Genomic DNA, 20,400 nt, shown 5'->3' on the forward strand with positions numbered 1-20,400 from the left:
CCAGATCTGCCCCTAGAGTCAACATATTGATCTTGCACCTCTAACATGTGATTCAGGTGTAACCTACTTAGACATATTCAGCCCACACAGTAGAGATCGAATTATGTGTGTGGACATGCAGACATATATCAGTCTGTCTGTCTGTCGGTTGGTCTGTTATCATCTATTTCTTACATCAAACTATGACACAATCCTTCGAAGAACAACAGTAATACAGCTAGACTATAATGTTCATTGAAAAGCTAACATTACAGCAAACTGAAACACTTACCTACAACTGTCTGTCTGTTTGTCTGTCTGTCAATACATATATTTCAAACATCAAACTGTAATACATACCAACAAAAGACAAAAAAGGTAAAGTTTGCAAGCTACATCTGCCTGCCTGTCTGTCTGTCTTTCTGTTTGTCTGTCTGTCTGTCTGTCTGTCTGTCTGTCTGTCTGTCTGTCTGTCTGTCTGTCTGTCTGTCTGCCTGTCAATGGTGCTATATTTTCATATATCACAGCTATTATATTGAAACGCAAACTACATAATAATTACTATACTTACTCAAGATGTATACAAGTAGTATAGATGGATGATGACGACATATTCATAACTCTGCTTAGCTATTATTGAGGCAATCCAGATTTAGAACTACCATTGGTTTAATTTAAATTAAGTTAATTATGTTAACGGCTGTCAGTTGGTGGTATCAGTACTGTGCTGTTGACACGTACGGTACAGGTATACATCTTATATGCATCTTGATTGATATATGCAGTCAATATTTATTGATATACACAGTCAATATTTATTGATATATACAGTCAATATTGATTGATATATACAGTCAATATTTATTGATATATACAGTCAATATTTATTGATATATGCAGTCAATATTTATTAATGTATACAGTCAATATTTATTGATATATACAGTCAATATTTATTAATATATACAGTCAATATTGATTGATATATACAGTCAATATTTATTGATATACACAGTCAATATTTATTGATACATACAGTCAATATTGATTGATATATACAGTCAATATTTATTATATACACAGTCAATATTTATTGATATATATATATATATATATATATATATATATATATATATATATATATGGTACGTATATTTTTGTTTGTTACAAGCTTTAGAGAGTCTAGAGGATGGATGAAGCAGGACCTGCAGTGGTTGATTCTCCTGCCTTACATCAAGATCTGTCAGAAGAGGAAGCACTAGCGGCTTATTTTCAGCTGGGCTATACTAATTCTCAGATTTGTTCTGTCTTGGAACAATGCCATGCTCTGATCTTGACACTAGATCAAGTAAAGAGAAGTCTAGTCAAACTTGGACTACGAAGGCGACAACCTAGTGCTGAAGTCCCTATTGCAGATGTTGAAGCAGCTATTCAAGCAATTTGTTAATTAATGGAGACTAAATACATTTGACGTATTAAAGTCCAATTGTGACTTTCAGAATCTGGAAAATTAAAAAGTGCAGAGTACAGTACACTTTTATCAGGGACACTAAAGGAGATGTCTTGTACACTATTCCTGTTAGTATAGTCACGTGCTATTAAATGACTTCATTTAATAGTGCTTTCCTATGGTGTCTGCATATCGTAATTGGACTTTATAAGCTTTGTGAGAAAACAAGTCTTGTATCATTGTAACGGTATATCCTCCTGTCTGCCTGTTTGTTTGTCTATTTGTTGCTTTTTTGCAAAATGGCAAAAAGTAACTGTATTTAAACAGTAATCAATATAACCAATTGATCATTGATTTGAAATGGCCAATGCCATCGGCCATTGGCTGACAAAAAATAGTAATTGGCCCGTATCAATAGACCACACTACTCTCACACTACTGAGCAATCTTTGTCAATTGCTTAGTTAGTAATACAGCTTTTAAAATTGCTAATTGAAAGTTAGTTTACTGGCTGAAATACAGTAGATATATAACTTCTTCTTTTGGCCCATTAATTTTGAGCTACTGATCAAGACAAGCAGTCGTGGGATCCTGACTGTATTAATATTAACAATAATTAATTAAACAGAAGGTGTACATTAGAAATAGATATTTTTACAAATCTGTGCAGTTCTTTTTTTATAAATAGTTACTGATGTCATATACTGAATCAGAATGGCCGATTAAGTTTAGCAATGGCCGGGCAAAATTAAATTTAATCTGACATTTGTCAGGCTAATGAGAAAATTATATTGATCGTTGTATTATGTGTTTGGTCTTGATGACTGGTGTCTTCTGGTGATGGTATTGACCTTGTTGGACAGTATGGCATGTGTACATGATTTTTTGTCTACTTGTCTATAAGTCAATTCCTTTTCTATGATTTTGAGACATATATTTCTGAAGGCAATTTATGTGCCTTCTCAAACCACTTTTACAGCGATAAATATAATTGTCATCGGTGTATGTCAAAGTAACATAGAGATAAAGTGAACAGTAGCATGGGAAGTTGTACAGTAGAATGCAAGCTCAACACAGTCTAAACGAAGTTCTGTCTCTTTGCACACTTTTCAGGCTTCTTTTTAACGTAGGCCTCTGCAGCTTCCAGGGATTCAATGGAAACAGGAAACCTGTGTCTATTTACTCCTACATTAATAAACAATAGAGATAAGTTTACAAGTACACATTCAGTCACATTACTAGCAATGACAACTTACCTTCAGCTTCAGGTGCAAAGTACAAAATGTCAGGAATCTCACCTGCTGCTTCAGCACACTGCAATGGTCTTGTTTGATTAGCATTCCATTCTCGTGCTATCGCATCGAGTTCTCTTTGAAGTACTGACATGAAACAATATCTCAGGCAATCAAGCTGCATGGTGTTGGAACCATCAGAGTTCCTGACTCTGTAAGTCCTGATGATATCTCAGATTCAATATTCAACATGTAAGTGATTATGAATAGATTCTCACCTTAAAAATCAGTCCACCACTGTGCTCCATTTTTTCAGTTGCCCCACCATGCCTCTATCCTCTAATAAACATAATTCAATGTCATAAGCACAGATGAAGTGCTTAACTTTGAACAATGCCATTAACCTGATTGGCAGTTGATGGTCCATACATGAATGCTTTTCGCCAGAAAACTCATCTTTGCAATCATGTCAGAACACTCATCGTAAAGAAGCAACAGTTCCATCTGCTCTTATAATCTTAGGGCAACCTAGTACATAAAAGGTATTGGTATTAGGATGCTCAGTTAGGTATCAAGAGGCTACGTACCTCCAAGAGCTTCAATGCAAGCAAGAAAGTACCCAGCAATAACATCAGGTTGATTGTTAGTTATAGCAACATGCAACCACAGAATTCGACGAGAAAATCTTAGTAGTAAGAAATACTCAATGAAACAGTGCTGTTTGATAATCAGTAGAGCACCTACCCATCAATGCAAGCATGACAAGCAAAACCATATGGTTTTAATTTGTCGTAACCGTCCATATGCCACAGGTAATTGGGTCCCTGCAAGTTACCAACTAATCACTGATCAATACAAAAGAATAAAGTGGATCACAGTACTTTATTCCTGTATACACGGCGCTTCAATTTCCTACCACGTCTCTCCTGAACACCATTTGGGTCAGTAACTGCACATAGCATCATGACAGTATCTCTAAAACAATACACAGCCACATCACTGTCATGGCAGCACAATTGAAATTGCAACACGCTGGTACATGCAAATTATGTTTCAGTAAATATATCAATAAATATTGACTGTATATATCAATAAATATTGACTGTGTATATCAATCACTACTGACTGTGTATATCAATTACTATTGACTGCATATATCAATAAATATTGACTGTGTATATCAATCACTATTGACTGTATATATCAATAAATATTGACTGCATACATCAATAAATGTTGACTGTATATATATATATATATATATATATATATATATATATATATATATATATATATATATATATATATCAATAAATATTGACTGTATATATCAATAAATATTGACTGTGTATATCAATCACTACTGACTGCGTATATCAATCAATATTGACTGTATATATCAATAAATATTGACTGTATATATCAATCAATATTGACTGCATATACCAATCAATATTGACTGTGAATATCAATAAATATTGACTGTGTATATCAATCACTATTGACTGTATATATCAATCAATATTGACTGTATATATCAATAAATATTGACTGTATATATCAATAAATATTGACTGTGTATATCAATCACTACTGACTGTGTATATCAATCGCTATTGACTGTGTATATCAATCACTACTGACTGTGTATATCAATCACTATTGACTGTGCATATCAATCACTATTGACTGTATATATCAATAAATATTGACTGCATACATCAATAAATGTTGACTGTATATATATATATATATATCAATATTGACTGTATATATCAATAAATATTGACTGTATATATCAATAAATATTGACTGTGTATATCAATCACTACTGACTGTGTATATCAATCACTATTGACTGCATATATCAATGAATATTGACTGTGTATATCAATCACTACTGACTGTGTATATCAATCACTACTGACTGTGTATATCAATCACTGTTGACTGCATACATCAATAAATATTGACTGTATATATCAATCAATATTGACTGCATATACCAATCAATATTGACTGTATATATCAAACAATATTGACTGTATATATCAATAAATATTGACTGTGTATATCAATCACTATTGACTGCATATTGACTGTGTATATCAATCAATATTGACTGTGTATATCAATCAATATCAACTGTATCAATTTATCAATATTGACCGTATCAATCAATCAATATTGACTGCATATGTCAATCACAATATTGACTGCATATATCGTTCAATATTGACTGTAGATATGAATCAAGATGCATATAAGCTGTATACCTGTACTGTACGTGTCAACAACACAGTACTCATACCACCAACTAAGAGCCATTAACATAATTAACTTAATTTAAATAAACCAATGGTAGCTCTGAATCTGGATTGCCTCAATAATAGCTAAGCAGAGTTATGAATATGTCGTCATCATCCATCTATACTACTTGTATACATCTTGAGTAAGTATAGTAATTATTATGTTGTTTGCATTTAAAACTCTAGAATTTGTAATGAATATTGAAACGTGTAGAGATTATTTCATGTAGTTTTATACCAACTAGATTACGCTTAATTAATAAATATTGCGTACATATCATATGCGGTCATTCTAATTGTCTAGTGTTATCTGTTAATAAATAAAATTAACATGGCAGTAGCTAGTAGTAGTTGTGAAATAGAATTAATTAATTAAATACCCGAGTACTTTGCATTTTTGTAATTGTATTATTAATTGCATAATATTTAATTGTGCACAGCAAATAAACTTGCAAATATAGTACACAATTTGATGTATGCAGTGCATGCAATAATGTAAATATTGACAGGTAATGTATGTAGATCCATGCACCAAATTTCAAAACAATTAAAAATTCATGTTTAACCACAAAGCATAGTAATTATAAATCACATTACCTGTCATCCAATTTATTTGAAGTCGATTTGTGCCTAGAAAACAACGTTGCGCAGACGACGTTGAAAACTGGCGGCCTTTTGAATAAATCAGTGCAGGTTGCTGCTCGGAAGGTGCGCAAAGAGACAAAACTTCGTTTATGTCAAAATCGCGGTTGTAACGTGTGCATTGACCTACCAACGATCAGAACAGCGCCGCTAGCCTCGTACAGTAGGACCAGCGTTTGATGACGTCCCCGTGACGCGTGAACAGATGTTTGATGACGTAAGATGTGACAGCGCAGGTGGCACGAACCGGCCCTCGTACTTACTCAAGTGTCAACGCGAGTGATTGGCCGACGTGACAACGTCATATGTATGTGCGAGATCAGAGTGCAGAGTACATCGGACCGCATTTGTCTTTTTACTCTCGTCTCTGCAGCAGCTATGAAGTGGCTCGTCTGTTTCTTACTGCTAAGCTTGTCATTTCAAAGCACACAGTCAATTTCTACAGAACTTAGGCAGACTAGGCAATCTGAACAATCCGCTTCTGAACGAAATCAAGGTAATCGATATACAAGGAAAGTATCTATGCGGACACGTAACGTGCATATTCAGTGTCTTATTAATTGCTAGAAAAACTTAGACTTCACTACAACAGAAGAGACACATGCAGTTAGTCTAAAAGGCATGATGGGTCTCTGACAGACATTCGATATACATACACACATGTGCTGATAATTTTCTCACGTTTAATCGTTGTATCTGAATTGCAGATTTACCTACGAAAGTAGAGGTTTTCACATCCCCATCACTAGTAGAAGTTGAAGAGGGAGAGCCAGCACTGATACAATGCATCGCTCGCGGATTATCCGATCCATTGTTCACTTGGTTCGGACCTGACAGGAAGACTCCAGTTTCCTCCACCGCTAATGTGGCAATCACACCTAACGGCAGATTGCGCATTTCCGCTGTAGAGAAGAAGCATATCGGATTATATTCTTGCAAAGTTGTCAGCTCATCTGCAAACGTGTCTGTTAGAGCACAAATAAAGATTATCGTAAAGTGCAAGGATGTTTTACCAAAAATCATTGTTCAGCCCAAAAATATGTCATTCTTTATCAACGAAAACGAGCCATTTGAGGATTCACCTTGTACTAACTATCTTTCATTGTTGAAGCGGAAAAGATTTACAAAGATTGCAGTGCGTGCTGCTGATCGATACAGAAACAATCAAGACTGGGCTAGACGTCTCAACGCAATTCAAGTATTGGAAAGTCTGAACGTCATCAAGTTGTCTACTCTGTTAAGCCCACAAGATTTATCAAAAGTTTTAGACAGTATGTCAGAATTACAACAAGCAGTCAACAACAAAAGTCTTTCTACAGCTAATTTGCTGATCGATGCTTCAAGTCTTCCTTCAAAGTCACTAGTCCACCGTTCTGCAGCCATTCTTACAGCCGTCAAAGTAATGAATGCAACTAGTCGCAAGGGACTGTTCTTACCTGCATCCAACAAATGCCCGCCATCTTATAGACAATTGCTTATTCCATGTGAAGCAGATAGAGGAACAATTGTTTTCTATTACAATGGAACACTTGTTAGCAGAGATCACCCACGATTTCTCTACAACAAACATGGACTACAATTACTGAGAACGTTGCGTGCTCTTGCTGGAAACTACACTTGCGTTGCTGTAAACGGTTGTGCAAGACAATCAACTTCTGCACTTATTGAAATATCTCGTAAGTTACATGCACGCGTATTCAAGCCTTCGTCGTGTTACTAAAATTTATTGTATAGGCTATTATTATCGTCAGGGCATTGCTAATCGCAGCTTTACCAATATGGTGATGTACGGTAAGCATAAAAGTGTTCATTTTGCAAATATTTTTGCAACGACGTCAACATTTTCCAATGTCACTTCATCATACTCTATTACTTTGAAGAACGTGTCTACAAACAAAATGGCATTGTCGAATGTTAGCTCAGGCAACATTTTCTTATTCTACTTGTCTGCAAGAAACATAACGATTTCCCAAGTCAGTGCACACTATATGAGTCTATCTAACTCGTCTGCTACTAAAATGGCTTTGTTCAATGTCAGTGCACCGTTTGTAAAGCTAGTTAACTCGTCTGCAGTTAACATGACTTTATCAAATGTTAGTTCAAACTCTTTAGATCTAGTTAATTCGTCTTCAAGTAACCTGACTTTGTTCAATATCTTTTCAAAATACATGAATTTAGTCAACTTCTCTGCAGTCAACATGAATTTGTTCAATTCCAGTGTAGACATTTTAGATTCAGCCAACTTGTCTGCGGTCAACATGAATTTGATGAATGTTAGATCACCTTATATGGGTTTTGTCAACTTGTCTGCAGTCAACGTGACTTTGTTCAACGTGTCTTCAAGCGTCTTGGATATAGTCAACGTGTCTGCAGTCAACATGAATTTGTTCAATTTTTTCAGTTTACAATCGGGGAATCTAGCCAACTGGTCTGCAACCGACATAAATCTGCTTAATTTCCGTATATGGTCTTTGGATATAGCCAACTTTTCTGCAGTCAACATGAGCTTGCTTAATTTCCGTTCAAACGTTATGGATCTATCCAACTTGTCTGCAGTCCACTTGAATTTGTCTAATTTCCGTTCAGGAATGCTGAATCTCACCAATTTGTCTGCAGACAACATGAATTTGTTCAATTTCAGTTCAAAACATATGGATATAGGTAACTTGTCTGCAGTCAACATGAATTTGTTTGATTTCCATTCAGAAGTGATGGATCTAGTTGACTTGTCTGCAATCAATATGACTGGCAGCTTCCCTACGTCCAGAACCTTGTCATTCAAGAATGTCAATATCACGTCTCTTGTCATTCTCAACAGTTCTCGACTGTCAAAAATATCATTCATAAACAGCACTGTCACTAACCTTGATCTGAAGAAGAATAAAATCAAACCAATCATCTCTACTGATTCCAGCTCTCGTGTGAACACTGGACTGTAAATGTATACACAATGCATTCAAAACACTTAGTATGTCTGTTCATTAGCTAATTCACTTGTGAAAACACTTGGAGCAATATATATCGAAGAATACAATATAGTGTCACAACTTGTGTATTTGCATTTCCTTGCTCAGTGTGACGCATAAACCCTCTGAAGGTAAAACTAAATTAATTAGGGACTTGACGCTACGTATTCCGAACTCAGACTCCATTTTGCTAGCTTTCAAGATGTGAAATTAATTAATCTATCTAACGTGGTATGATTGATATAAAAAGCGATTGTTTGGGAGTGTGCTAGCACTCGCTAATTAGAGATGGCAACGATAGTTAATATTAATTCCGATTTTCATTTGGGCTAGTAGCTATGAATGCTTCCATAAAATGCCACATTGTTATATCATCTCGCGTGCCTATACGTGGTCTTTGACTATCCCTTTGGCGCTAGCACGTTCCGACGATGTTGGGACGACATTTTTATTGTGGAATTTGAGAAGCGGTTCGCCACGCCTTTCTCTGCACGCGTGTGACATAATAAAGTCGCATGCACCTGCCGACTTGTAGTGCAGTTTCGTGAAATATTCCTCGTTTTCGAAGCCGCTCACTGGGTTCTCGACGACTTGACAACTCGACGATCTAGATTAATCACGAAACCTGAGTGCGTTGGCTTGCCAGTTTGGATCCTCGTTTCGCTCACAGGATCTTCCCTTTCCCCGTTGATCACTTACGTGATACATGTGAGTGCCTATCGACTTGCTAATAGTTTCGTTGGATTTTCCCGTTCTCTGCGTGAGCCAGCAAACAGGATCTCCGCGTCTCTCACAAGATCTTCGCTGAAAAAGTGCACGTGCATGTGTGTGTAGCAAGTCTGACTTTAGATTAACTATGACATGTCCGGATGTGGTATAATGTTAATTAATTACGTACACACCTGGACCTTTGCCACGGACTTCCTCTGCATCACTGACGCGTAGTAGAACTAGAAGTACAACACTGACACGCAGTAGAACTGGAAGTTCACTCTCTAGAACTAATACGTCACTTGCTAATAACGCATTGAGTGTCCACAAATATAGTCTAGAGTGACTCATCTTGGTAGGGGCGGATACAGGCATGGGGGCGAGGGGCGCGCGTCACCCCTTCAGGCAGACTAAGTCCTATGTCTCTAGACGCAGTATCATACTATGTTTACAGTAGGTGTACTTAGCACGAAAGGACAACTTCATTTACTGTATGCGGTAAATATAGAAGTCAACTCTGGTTGTTGGCTGAACGCAAACAACGCCAATCCTTGATGTACTTTATATATTTAATACCTTTTGCGCACATTGTTCAGTATCACGAGGCTCCAATCCGGGTATATCCGAATCATAAAGCTGATTAGCTGAATGAGTTACAGCACGTTGTTTCTCCTCTTTCTCAGCTTGGTGCTACAAATTATTGTACGTGAACGCGATGTCGTTACGTCCTGCCAAACGACGGTCAGAACAGCTTAGTGTTGCCAGTTTTTTGCAAAGAGACAAATATCAGAAGAGGCAGCCTCGTGTTCCCAATCCGCCTAAACGGCGCCCGTTTCTTCTGGTCCAGTTGCTGTCGGTGACGGCCAATACGGCCTATCTTCGAGTAAACAAATAGAGTCGGGTCACGTTAGCACCAAGGGCATTGTTTCCCGTTATAATGAGCTTGTCAATGATGGTCTAGCTGGACTCACTTGTTCAGATGAGAACAAGCTGTTTGTAATTAGCAACAGACAGCCAGAAGTATCAATTGAACTTCCAGCTACGTCCGTTGTGGATCGCAGGAAATCGTCCGGTTTTTCAAAGCGATTCTTGCAGAAGGCCATATTCGACAAGTACCACTGGTCATGTTCAGCGACGCCAACGGAGACCTTGAAGAAGCTGGTGTATTCTGCAGGGCATATGTTTTGTTTCCTACAAAACATCGACAGGCTTCTGTAAGAGCACAGAATATGGTCACCGAAATCTACCGTAACTTCAAGAAGTTATCGCAAGATGCAAAATGTCACGATTGTCTCGAGAATCATGAAGACGCTGCTGAGAATATGAGAAGATTCCTCACTACCTCTTTCGATCCAAAACAACGAATAGATTTCAACATCAGTTGTAGATCTCAGAGACGAATAGAGAAGAATCGATCCATACTCCTTTCGATCCTCCGCTGTCTAGAGTTTGCAGGTCGCCAGGGATTGGCTCTTCGGGGTCACCGCGACGACTTGAGTTCAACTGAAAGTGAACCTCAGGGAAATTTCCTTGCCGTTACTGGTTTGCCGTAGCATGTGGAGATGACGTCTTGCGACGGCATGCTGATTCAAGCCCAAAGAATGCGACATATATGTCCAAGACGGTACAGAATGAACTACTGTATTGTATGGGCGAAGAATTAGCAGCGAACATCGTGGCTGACGTCAAGAAGTCGCATTTCTACGGGATTCAGGCCGACGAGGTAGCTGATGTTAGCGGATGGGAGCAGCTTGGCTTGTCCATCCGCTACGTTAGGGAGGGTGCCTGCTTTAGAAATGCATGTCTTATCATATCTTAACCATTGTCAATGTCTTTTGACATTGCAAATGGTTAAAAGGTCAAAAAGCGTTTACTCGTGATCTAGCTAAACTTGTCAAGTTGGCTTACCTGGAACAGGTACCTAGCAAATCGACGTATTCGTTAATTAAACTATTAGGTTTACCTTCAGTAACTTTCAACTAGCAGAATCAATTTTATTAATACCAATGTTTTGAGTGTAGAACCTGTTACTAATATTGTTGCCACTCTCGTACAAGCCAAAATGTGAGACAGACAGACGGGCGAACAGAGCATTCAATCTGATTTTGCTGCGCATGCGCTCAAGACGCAATTAATAAAAAATTTCAAGTTATGAGAAAGCATCAATATAATTAGGTCAACTTTAGTAGATGCGATATTACACTATTGTAAAGCCGCAATACCGATAAAGACAGTTTGCATTTATTTACATGTGTCGCATAGTTTCCTTTCAATTTCCTGTTAACCCGGACAAAAGGGCAAGACTGCTGCAAAGTGCAGCTTAAATTATAAACAAGGAAGTGCTCTCGTAAATGTGTTACAATAAACTAAAATATTAAGTCGGTTCAATATTGGTGACGTATAATAAAAGAATTCTGTATAGATAATGGAATTGGGTTGCAGCTGCAGTCTTCTCTATACAGGTTCATTCATGTTGCAAACGTAGTATACTCAAACATGTTACTTAAATTACACACCAATACAATATGAAATAAGAAGAATGCGGTCAGAGCAGCCAAACAAAACAAACAAACAGAAAATAAATGAAGTGACATGCACTATAAGGTCAAACGCTAAATAAGCTTGTTCTTGTCAAGAGTTTATTATTGTTTACAGAAGCAATTTTTTTCCAGTTTGACTCACTCCATTGTCCTGATCAACTAGGGCACCACACTTCCCCAATATTCTATTTCTGGAAATGAAGACTGTATTGTCTTTGCACTGGCACTATGGTGTGGATATTCGTTCAGAGTCTCGTAATCTACTCGAGCTCTTCCACTACCACCTGTTCCAGTGTAGCTGGTGCTGTAGATTTGGACACGGCCTCCTCCACTAATATTGAAAACACCAGTTGCAGCATCTAGAGTCAACGTTGTGGCACGCAGTAATATAGAACCACCACTACCTGGTCCACCGACGGTTTGACGACAATTGCCAGTTGCTTTTGCGATGTTATTATTTCCTGCTGATGTTAGTGTGCCATGTAGAGTTGCCGTTGCAGCACCGATGTAAATAATGCCTCCACCATTCGAGCCAGAATTTGGAACACATTTGCCATATCCCATAACGCTGCTGCTTGATGTATAATAAGAGCAACCTCCTCCTCCTCCAGAACCCAGAAAAAGTTTTGTCAGACTAGAGTTGCCGTACACAGCACCGAGCTGGCCATGCACGCCACGACTACATGTCGGTGTCCCCTTAGAAAATAAGCCTACTGAACCATAACTTCCTCCTCCTGCTATGTAAAGACAGTAACAGTAAGATGATCCACCTCCTCCGGCATTTCTACCATTTTTATCTTTTCTAGGAAATCCTGTATCTTGCCACGACTCTCCTGTAGCTCCACTCCAGTATCCGCCGCCATCTCTTTTTGGGCCACCACGAAAACCTTTTCCGTCAACATCAATGGATCCTCCCTCGTCAAGAGTAAACGTCTTAGCTCTAATGGCTACTATTCCACCGCTCGTACCGTTCCAGTCTTGTGCCACAAGTTTTCCGTTCTTCTTGATTCTAAATTCAGAGTAGTTGGGTACTTTGACTACTTGTGCTCTTGTCTTGATAGATGTTGAGTAGTTGTGCACAAGTGGGTGTGTGAGATGAAGTGTCGAACGGAAAACCTTTTGAACTCTATTGAACTCATACATACCGGCAGTCTGCCCTTGCATTTGAATAACTAGAATTTCATCTCCGTCTTTTAACCAAGGCACAACGTAGTTAATTGCAATTACGGTAGAGTCTGTGACGGCGCTACCTGAAAGAGCAACACAAGTTGTAAAATTCTGTTTTAGAAATAATTTTGGTGCCGTCGCTTCCATCGCCTTCCAACGTCTGCACTCTTGACGAACAGGTGGGTCTAAGATATCCGGGGTAGCAGGAGCAAGCCGGTATCCATTCAGCAGCAGTTGAGTTGTACTGGAAGGTACAAATACCGTTACCGCTGCAATTACCGGAGCATTTGGGATGAAGTATAGACGTATTACTCAAGCTAGGCTGTCCCAAAGCAAACACGAGTGCCTTGACTGATTTTTCGAGTTGGGTGATGCGATTAAGTGTGTCATCAATTGTTTGTTGATTTTGACAACTAGCTATGGATTGATTCAGCTGTTGGAGAGTGGCCAACAACGGTACTTTGTTTCTTCCCACAACTACTTCTCCATCTAATAAAATTTTTCCGGCAGCTTCTAGATGACGATCTTTTGTATTAGTCGCAAGTATTCTCGGTTCTTTGATTGGCACAGCTTCTGCCCGGTACCTCGCCGTAAAACCTTGAGCAGAGATAGCTTTGTCTGTGTAAAACTTGAGCAGCATTGTAGACTTGGTTGACACGAACGGTCGAGAGATACGTCCAGCCAGTAGACCACAGTAGCGTCCCAACGAATCAGACGAGTCCATACCATCTATAATCTCTACGTAATCGTAACACTTTCCTGTCTTGGGGTCTGCGGTTTCCAGCGAGAAGGAAGTGAACTCTAGACCTAGAGTACTTCCTGTAGGTGCTCGTAGAAGCCAAGTGCAGTTCAAGTTGTGATCATAGTCTTGCTGATGACTTCCATCAGCTAGTACTGAATAGGTGGCAGTCGCTGTAAGTTCAAAGTTTCCTCTGCAAGTAGCACGGACAAGAGTAATGTGAACGTAGATTAGCAACGCAACTGACCACACAAAGCAGACAGCTGGGAGACGTTCGACCCTGCTTATTGAATATGTCATCTTTGTGTAGTCCGGTATATGGACGCCCAGTGTTCAAGTTGGAGGCCTTAGCAAAAGAGCCGAGTCGCACAGCTAGGACAGGCAAGAAGATAGTCAAAAGTGACCAAACACGCAGTTGTTACGAGGTTAAATGACTTAGTAATGCTTATATGACGTAATACAACGGATGTATGACACAATTGCGTGTGTATCCGAGGCGTGTCCAGAAAGGTTTCCAGAATGTGCAAGCCCCTCTAGATCTTTTAACTCAGACTGTCGGTCATGTAAGTTCGCGACCCTCTGATTCCTATATTGCTACGTGTTCGGTTGTTCTTGACGGCTTAGTGCGTCAGCAGTCTATAGCAACAATGGAGCAATGTCGTTTCAATGGTCTTCCCATTGCGCATGTTTAGTACACCTTTAAACATTTTTTTAGGAAATCCTAAGACATATGGTTTTACCAAATCTTGATTGAAAGAAGTTTTGATTAATAAACAAGTTCATTAGGATTGATAAGATTAAGTAATTTAAATTTTAAATTTTGAAATAAATTTTAAATTTGGTTGTTATTCATTGATCAAATCACGCAAAATGTGACACTTTGATTAGAATAAAGAAGCTAAATCCTCGTATTTTAGCTTGGTAATGTATAATATAGGTGTACCGTGCAAGGATTCAAATACGTCATGAGGTACAAGGTCACGTGAACGTGACTAGACACCACATGCCAAGACATGTATTATTGAGTTAATTAGCTATAACTGGTAATATTATTATTGAGTTAATTAACTATAACTGGTTGCTCACACTGTACCGGCTGGGTTTGGATAGTCTAGATATAGGTATAGGTGCATGGTATTACAGCAGACAAATTTTCTTTTGAGTACGTCAGTTTTAGTAATATATCTTGGGGTTAGGGTTACACACAGCAGGAGCGGTTCACGTAGCCATGCAGGGATTTGAAGAAAGCGTTAATTTCCTTTCAAGCCAGAAGCATATCATGAATATTGATGTCTTTGTGTCTCAATATGTCCAGATATGATAATGAACGACATGCAGATTACCAAAAATGTTATCCAAAAGGTCTCAAGAACGTCAGAACGTTAAAACACAGTCAAACATTTTAGTATTAACTTCTAATACCGAGAATTTATTTTTCATAAATAATAACAAAGGGGAGAATGCAACGCCCATAAAAGAAAGACGAGGGGCAACATGGAAACTTGCCTGGCAACGCCACTACACACACACACACACACACACACACACACACACACACACACACACACACACACACACACACACACACAGCATAATTTTAAGCCCTCCACGTCATTCAACGTTAACCTTAACGTGAGTTGCAGAAATAGCTCCCATGCACCGCCTCTTGAAACAGAGCCTCCATGCGCTACGCGGAGGCTTAGGGCCAAGGCTACAATCCACCTGGAGCTTCGCCGGAGTCGGGAGGTGCACTGACAATGGCGCAGGTCTGGCAGTAGACACCAAGACCCACAAGTGCCGTTTGCTGCATGTTGCTGCCAAGCCATCGGTATGTCTACCCCAGTCAATGATCAGGTACTATTTTATACTCCTGAGTCGAGACAAGCAATTGTCTGTAAGTTTCGCGCCTTAGGAAATTAAAGTCCCGAATGTTTTCATTTTCTAAATGCACTCTCTAACCAATTGAGCTACAGCAACACACACACACACACACACACACACACACACACACACACACACGCACACGCACGCACACGCACGCACACACACAGCTAAAGCAAACAAACGCAACCTTCACTATTGCATATCCACAATTGATGATGGCAACATTATAAATGTATTTATCTACTATCTACGACCGTCACAAGGTCACGCTTGCCTCCCAGAAGTAACAAGTCGGATGGTGGAATATTGCAATTGCTAAAATTCTAACCTGTAACCATCACTCGGGAACTAACCATTTGGTACATTGCCCCGTGTTGCTCCTATACAGGTTTCTTTCTTTCATTCTTTCATACACTTATGTCTCGCCTTATCACTTTGTCTTCTGAAGGTCCTGGACCACACCTCAAACATCACATCACTGACTACCACATGTGCACAACCCCAATCTCTCAATCTCTCCAATCATCATGACACAATTAAGGCACTCCATGCCGCTCTTGCATGACCTCACAGCCACGTCATACCATTCCTATTTTATGATACTTCAATCTCTTTAAAGTCTCTTCTCGTCAATTGATATCTCTACATCTCTTATTGGACTCCATCAGAGAGAGATTGAGGCAACCATCCAAATAATGTTGACTTCGGGATACTACGTAGTCTGGCATTCTTTCTTTGTGTCCATTCACGCATGCGCGCACACACACACACACACACACACACACAAACACACACACACAAACAAACAAACAAACACACACGCATGCACGCACATGCACACAAACAAACAAACACACTCACAAACAAACACACACACACGCACAAACACACACGCACACACACACGCACACACACACACACACACACACACACACACACACACACACACACACACACACACACAAGGTACTGCAACCTTGCGACACCGCTGCATGTACCAGTAACCAATTTATCATACACTCATGTTAATAGAATATAGAGTTTTGGCAATTAAGAGCTATAACACACAATTTTCACTAACCGTTCCATGATGGAGCCTCATGAAAATTTCTAGACCATCTTTCAAATGTATCAGGCACTTCCAACTGCAGCAAGCGACAATCCAATGCCTTAATCTAACAGATGTAATCAGCACATACAAATTATGACAAGTCATATAATAAATCTAATGATCTAATGAGTCTACAATTTACAAGCCTCAACCTTCTACTGCAACAAAAGTCTATAATGGTACTTTGTTTTCAATGTAATGGAGTTTGTCTCTGTTTCTTTTTAGCATTAGAGGTACGTGATAGACCGTTTACACCATTAACCGGTTGAGAATACACTTTAGTATACCAATATGGTAATCCTGTAATTTATGTACATCTCACTGGCAACTGTTCTTCAATGGCTTTCTGTTAATTATCTCTAACAACAGATTTCTTTCTGCGGCTGATAACATTATGCAGCCTATCTGATATGGCCAATATATCTGCCCAGCAATGGATATACCTTCTTGCTCATAATAAAAGTATGAAAACCGGTCATTAGAGCAATCAACGAGTGATCTATATATGGATGCAGTTCAATTGTTACAGAGAGTAAAATTGAATGGCAGATTAAAATAGGAAGCAGTGATATTTAAATGACTTTATTCTACAGATAATTTCTAATCTATCATACAAACCTTCATCAGAGATCGAGTCTTTCAGAGTTTTCATGATATAGCTGTCAAGAATACATATGGCATTAGGATTGTCACATCTTGACACCATACCACTACCATAACCATGTATCTTGAAGAAAACCTGGCTCCCCACAAGACAAGATTAGTTTACAGGAATGAAGACTTTAAGTGTATATTTACCTCCTACGAGGTAGCATCTCATTACTAAACAGTTATAGATAGACTGGCCAAAAAACTCTTCTGTATGGACACAGTATCAGTATCTAATGTTAAAGATACATAGTGTCTGCATCTCAAGGCACCACTGCTACCAAGTTGCCTTTGATACTCAAATCCAGAAGAAATGTCATGCAGATACACAGTTTGCGGAGTAAAATCTGTCATTGAGATGTGAGTTAGATGATAGGTCTGCAATACAATCACTCAACAAGGCAAGAACAATTCAAACCGTAGAAGTAAATTAACCTTGAAAAATCTGTTGACTTTGGAGTTGAATATCTATAGATTATTATAAAATAAACTGTCCAACTTCGGTGGAATATCATCATTCTGACAACAATCACAATGTGACGGTTCCAATTCTGTTTAATGCAATTGGTACTGTAACTTGTGGCTTGTAGTTGTCTTCCAACTAGATCTAGTAACTAGAGTTCAAAGCCTTGAGGTCAAAGTCTTGTGACCATGCAGCAGGAAAATAAAAATTTTTGTCACGTTCATCTCTCTGCGACAATCTATGGCGATTGCCTAAAACATGGCACTCAATCAACAAGCTAACGAACAAGCATCAAAACCTTGTAAATCAACTTTCTGTCTCTGATTCAATTGACAAGCCTCAGAGTCACTACTGACAACTATGAGACTGGCATTCCTCTTTTCTTCTATAAAACAGTCACTACAATTTTCATTCTCTAGGGCGATTATAGACTCGTGACCAGTGTCGCCACGCTTTCGTCATTCCCGGATGTTGAAAAATTACGAAGGCGCAGCGAGATTGCACATCCGGGAATGACAAAAGCGCAGCGAGACTGGTCAAGAGTCTGACAGCGTCAACACTACAAACATGTTACATTTGCCCTCCCATCAGCTGCTGCATTTAGACAGTGGTCCTGTAAGTGAGGCATTTTCAACACGTCGGAGCCATAGACTCGACCCAGTCTCTCTAGTCTCGTCCTTCTAGCGCCGATTCAACTCAACCCAGTCTCTCTCATCCCTCGGGTCGAGTGTGCAGAGGATTGACAATTCGGGAAATGACGAGGGCGGAGAGAGTCTAAAAGAGTATCTATCATTGCCGCGTGCTGAGATAATCTGCATGGTTACACAACCTTGTGAAATTGTTCTCGCGTGCGCAAATTAAACTTAGAAAATCTTAGTGTAAACCATGCCAGCGCGCTAAAATTGTGTACGTGCTGAAATTGCTGTAGTGATCGAGATAGTGTCGCTTCCCTAGAGCTGCAACTGTAGCTCGTTGTTTGAAATCTATCGTCGTCAAAGAGAGGTAAGAAATTTGAGTGACCCTAGAGACCCTAGAGACGTATGCAAAAAACCAAGTACGATCAACATAATGATACCTGAAAGAGTGAGCAATTTCTGCACTCCGGATGTCGCGCGAATAGTGGCTGAGCATGCGCAGGCTGTAAAATAGCACCGGTGCAATCAGCGCACGCGGTACAACAGCTATCGTTCTGGACAGCACTGACACACACGAACATCCACACACACCTATGCAGACTCACGAACAGCGAATGATGTACGGTAGCTAGATCTCGAGTTACTGAGCTTGTTACTCACTATTATTATTATGTCTAGTAGCGAGTCATTTCTTATATAATATACATGATATACAATAGCCTCGGTGTACAAACCAAAGCCGCGATTAGAGAATAGAAAAAACCAGTTGACTCCTTGCCTTGACTGGACGAGTATCATATCTGCCTGATGCCACGCTGCCTGAGAGGAAGACAGACGGCAACAAATGGGCGGAGCCCGGCAAAATTCGAAGCCCTCTACACTCGATCCTCACTTTAGTGCTTGAAGGACAGGGCTCTCCAAACCAGACTGTGTCCCCCGTCTTTCATGTATAGTTTATATGACTTCTACGAGGACAGGAGGGAGGGTGGGCGAAATCACAGCTCTCGTGGCGCCAACGGAAACTATGCGGACGAGTACTACGCAAGCCCGGCGGGAAATTGCACGCATGCTCGCGGGCATCGCTTTGTATATCCAGTAGGCGCGGTACCGCCGCCAAGACGGAGTCAAACTTGTGTAACTACACATCATCAACAATTAACTGTGCATCAAACAAACTTTTGGGGCAACTTCTGTCATGTTGTCTCTCAATTCCTAGCTACTCGACTGATCAACGGTAGCCTAGCTGTCACAAGATCAACACGAATTGTCAGCAAACATGCAGATATATTGGGACCGCGGTCATCATACAGTACTTGTCCCGAAGGCTGGGAGTTTCCCTGCGGCATAAAGCGCTCTTCGCTCAGAAATTGGACAAATCGTAATAATAGTTTTCATTCCATCTGGAGGGCTCTGTTTAACTTGTGAAAACTTGAAGCATTATGTTCAAAGAATACACGCAGTATAGTGTCCCTATCTGTGTATTTGCATTGTAGAACTAAGTTAGTTAAGAACTTGCCGCTACGAGTATTCGGAATTTAGACGCCAATTGGCTTCCAAAATGTAATATTAATTAATCTATGTAACGTGATATCGATTTACAAAGCGATTATATATGTATATATAGAGAGATTAGAACCTAGAGTTATCGTAGTTTTCTTACCTGTAGTTATTTCACTTTAGCCTATATGTATGCTACCGTTTCTGTATTTGATGAGAAGTATTGTTAATAAGAGAGGAGAGAGAGAGAGAGAGAGAGAGAGAGAGAGAGAGAGAGAGAGAGAGAGAGAGAGAGAGAGAGAGAGAGAGAGAGAGAGAGAGAGAGAGAGAGAGAGATGAGAGAGAGAGAGAGAGAGAGAGAGAGAGAGAGAGAGAGAGAGAGAGAGAGAGAGAGAGAGAGAGAGAGAGAGAGAGAGAGAGAGAGAGA

The 20,400-nt window shown here is 39.4% G+C and overlaps 3 protein-coding genes across 3 annotated transcripts; 1 reads left to right on the forward strand and 2 right to left on the reverse strand.

The window, feature by feature from the left end:
- Positions 1–3,015: 3,015 nt before the first annotated feature.
- Positions 3,016–5,687, reverse strand: LOC134193026 (uncharacterized). The gene is made up of 5 exons (XM_062661811.1): positions 5,568–5,687; positions 3,543–3,636; positions 3,406–3,485; positions 3,249–3,346; positions 3,016–3,189 (listed from the first exon to the last, which is right to left on the reverse strand). The coding sequence occupies exons 2-5, from the start codon at positions 3,624–3,626 to the stop codon at positions 3,140–3,142; spliced, it is 312 nt and encodes a 103-aa protein (XP_062517795.1). The 5' UTR covers positions 3,627–3,636; positions 5,568–5,687; the 3' UTR covers positions 3,016–3,139.
- A 261-nt stretch (positions 5,688–5,948) lies between these two features.
- LOC134190271 (uncharacterized) lies at positions 5,949–8,673 on the forward strand. Its single transcript, XM_062658729.1, has 3 exons — positions 5,949–6,108; positions 6,320–7,288; positions 7,347–8,673. The coding sequence occupies exons 1-3, from the start codon at positions 5,991–5,993 to the stop codon at positions 8,549–8,551; spliced, it is 2,292 nt and encodes a 763-aa protein (XP_062514713.1). The 5' UTR covers positions 5,949–5,990; the 3' UTR covers positions 8,552–8,673.
- Positions 8,674–11,988: 3,315 nt separating this feature from the next.
- LOC134180248 (loricrin-like) lies at positions 11,989–13,323 on the reverse strand. The gene has a single exon (XM_062647391.1). The coding sequence runs from the start codon at positions 13,141–13,143 to the stop codon at positions 11,989–11,991; it is 1,155 nt and encodes a 384-aa protein (XP_062503375.1). The 5' UTR covers positions 13,144–13,323.
- Between the last annotated feature and the right edge of the window lie 7,077 nt (positions 13,324–20,400).

The sequence above is a fragment of the Corticium candelabrum genome, chromosome 1 (genome assembly GCF_963422355.1).
Source record: "Corticium candelabrum chromosome 1, ooCorCand1.1, whole genome shotgun sequence".
NCBI lineage: Eukaryota > Metazoa > Porifera > Homoscleromorpha > Homosclerophorida > Plakinidae > Corticium > Corticium candelabrum.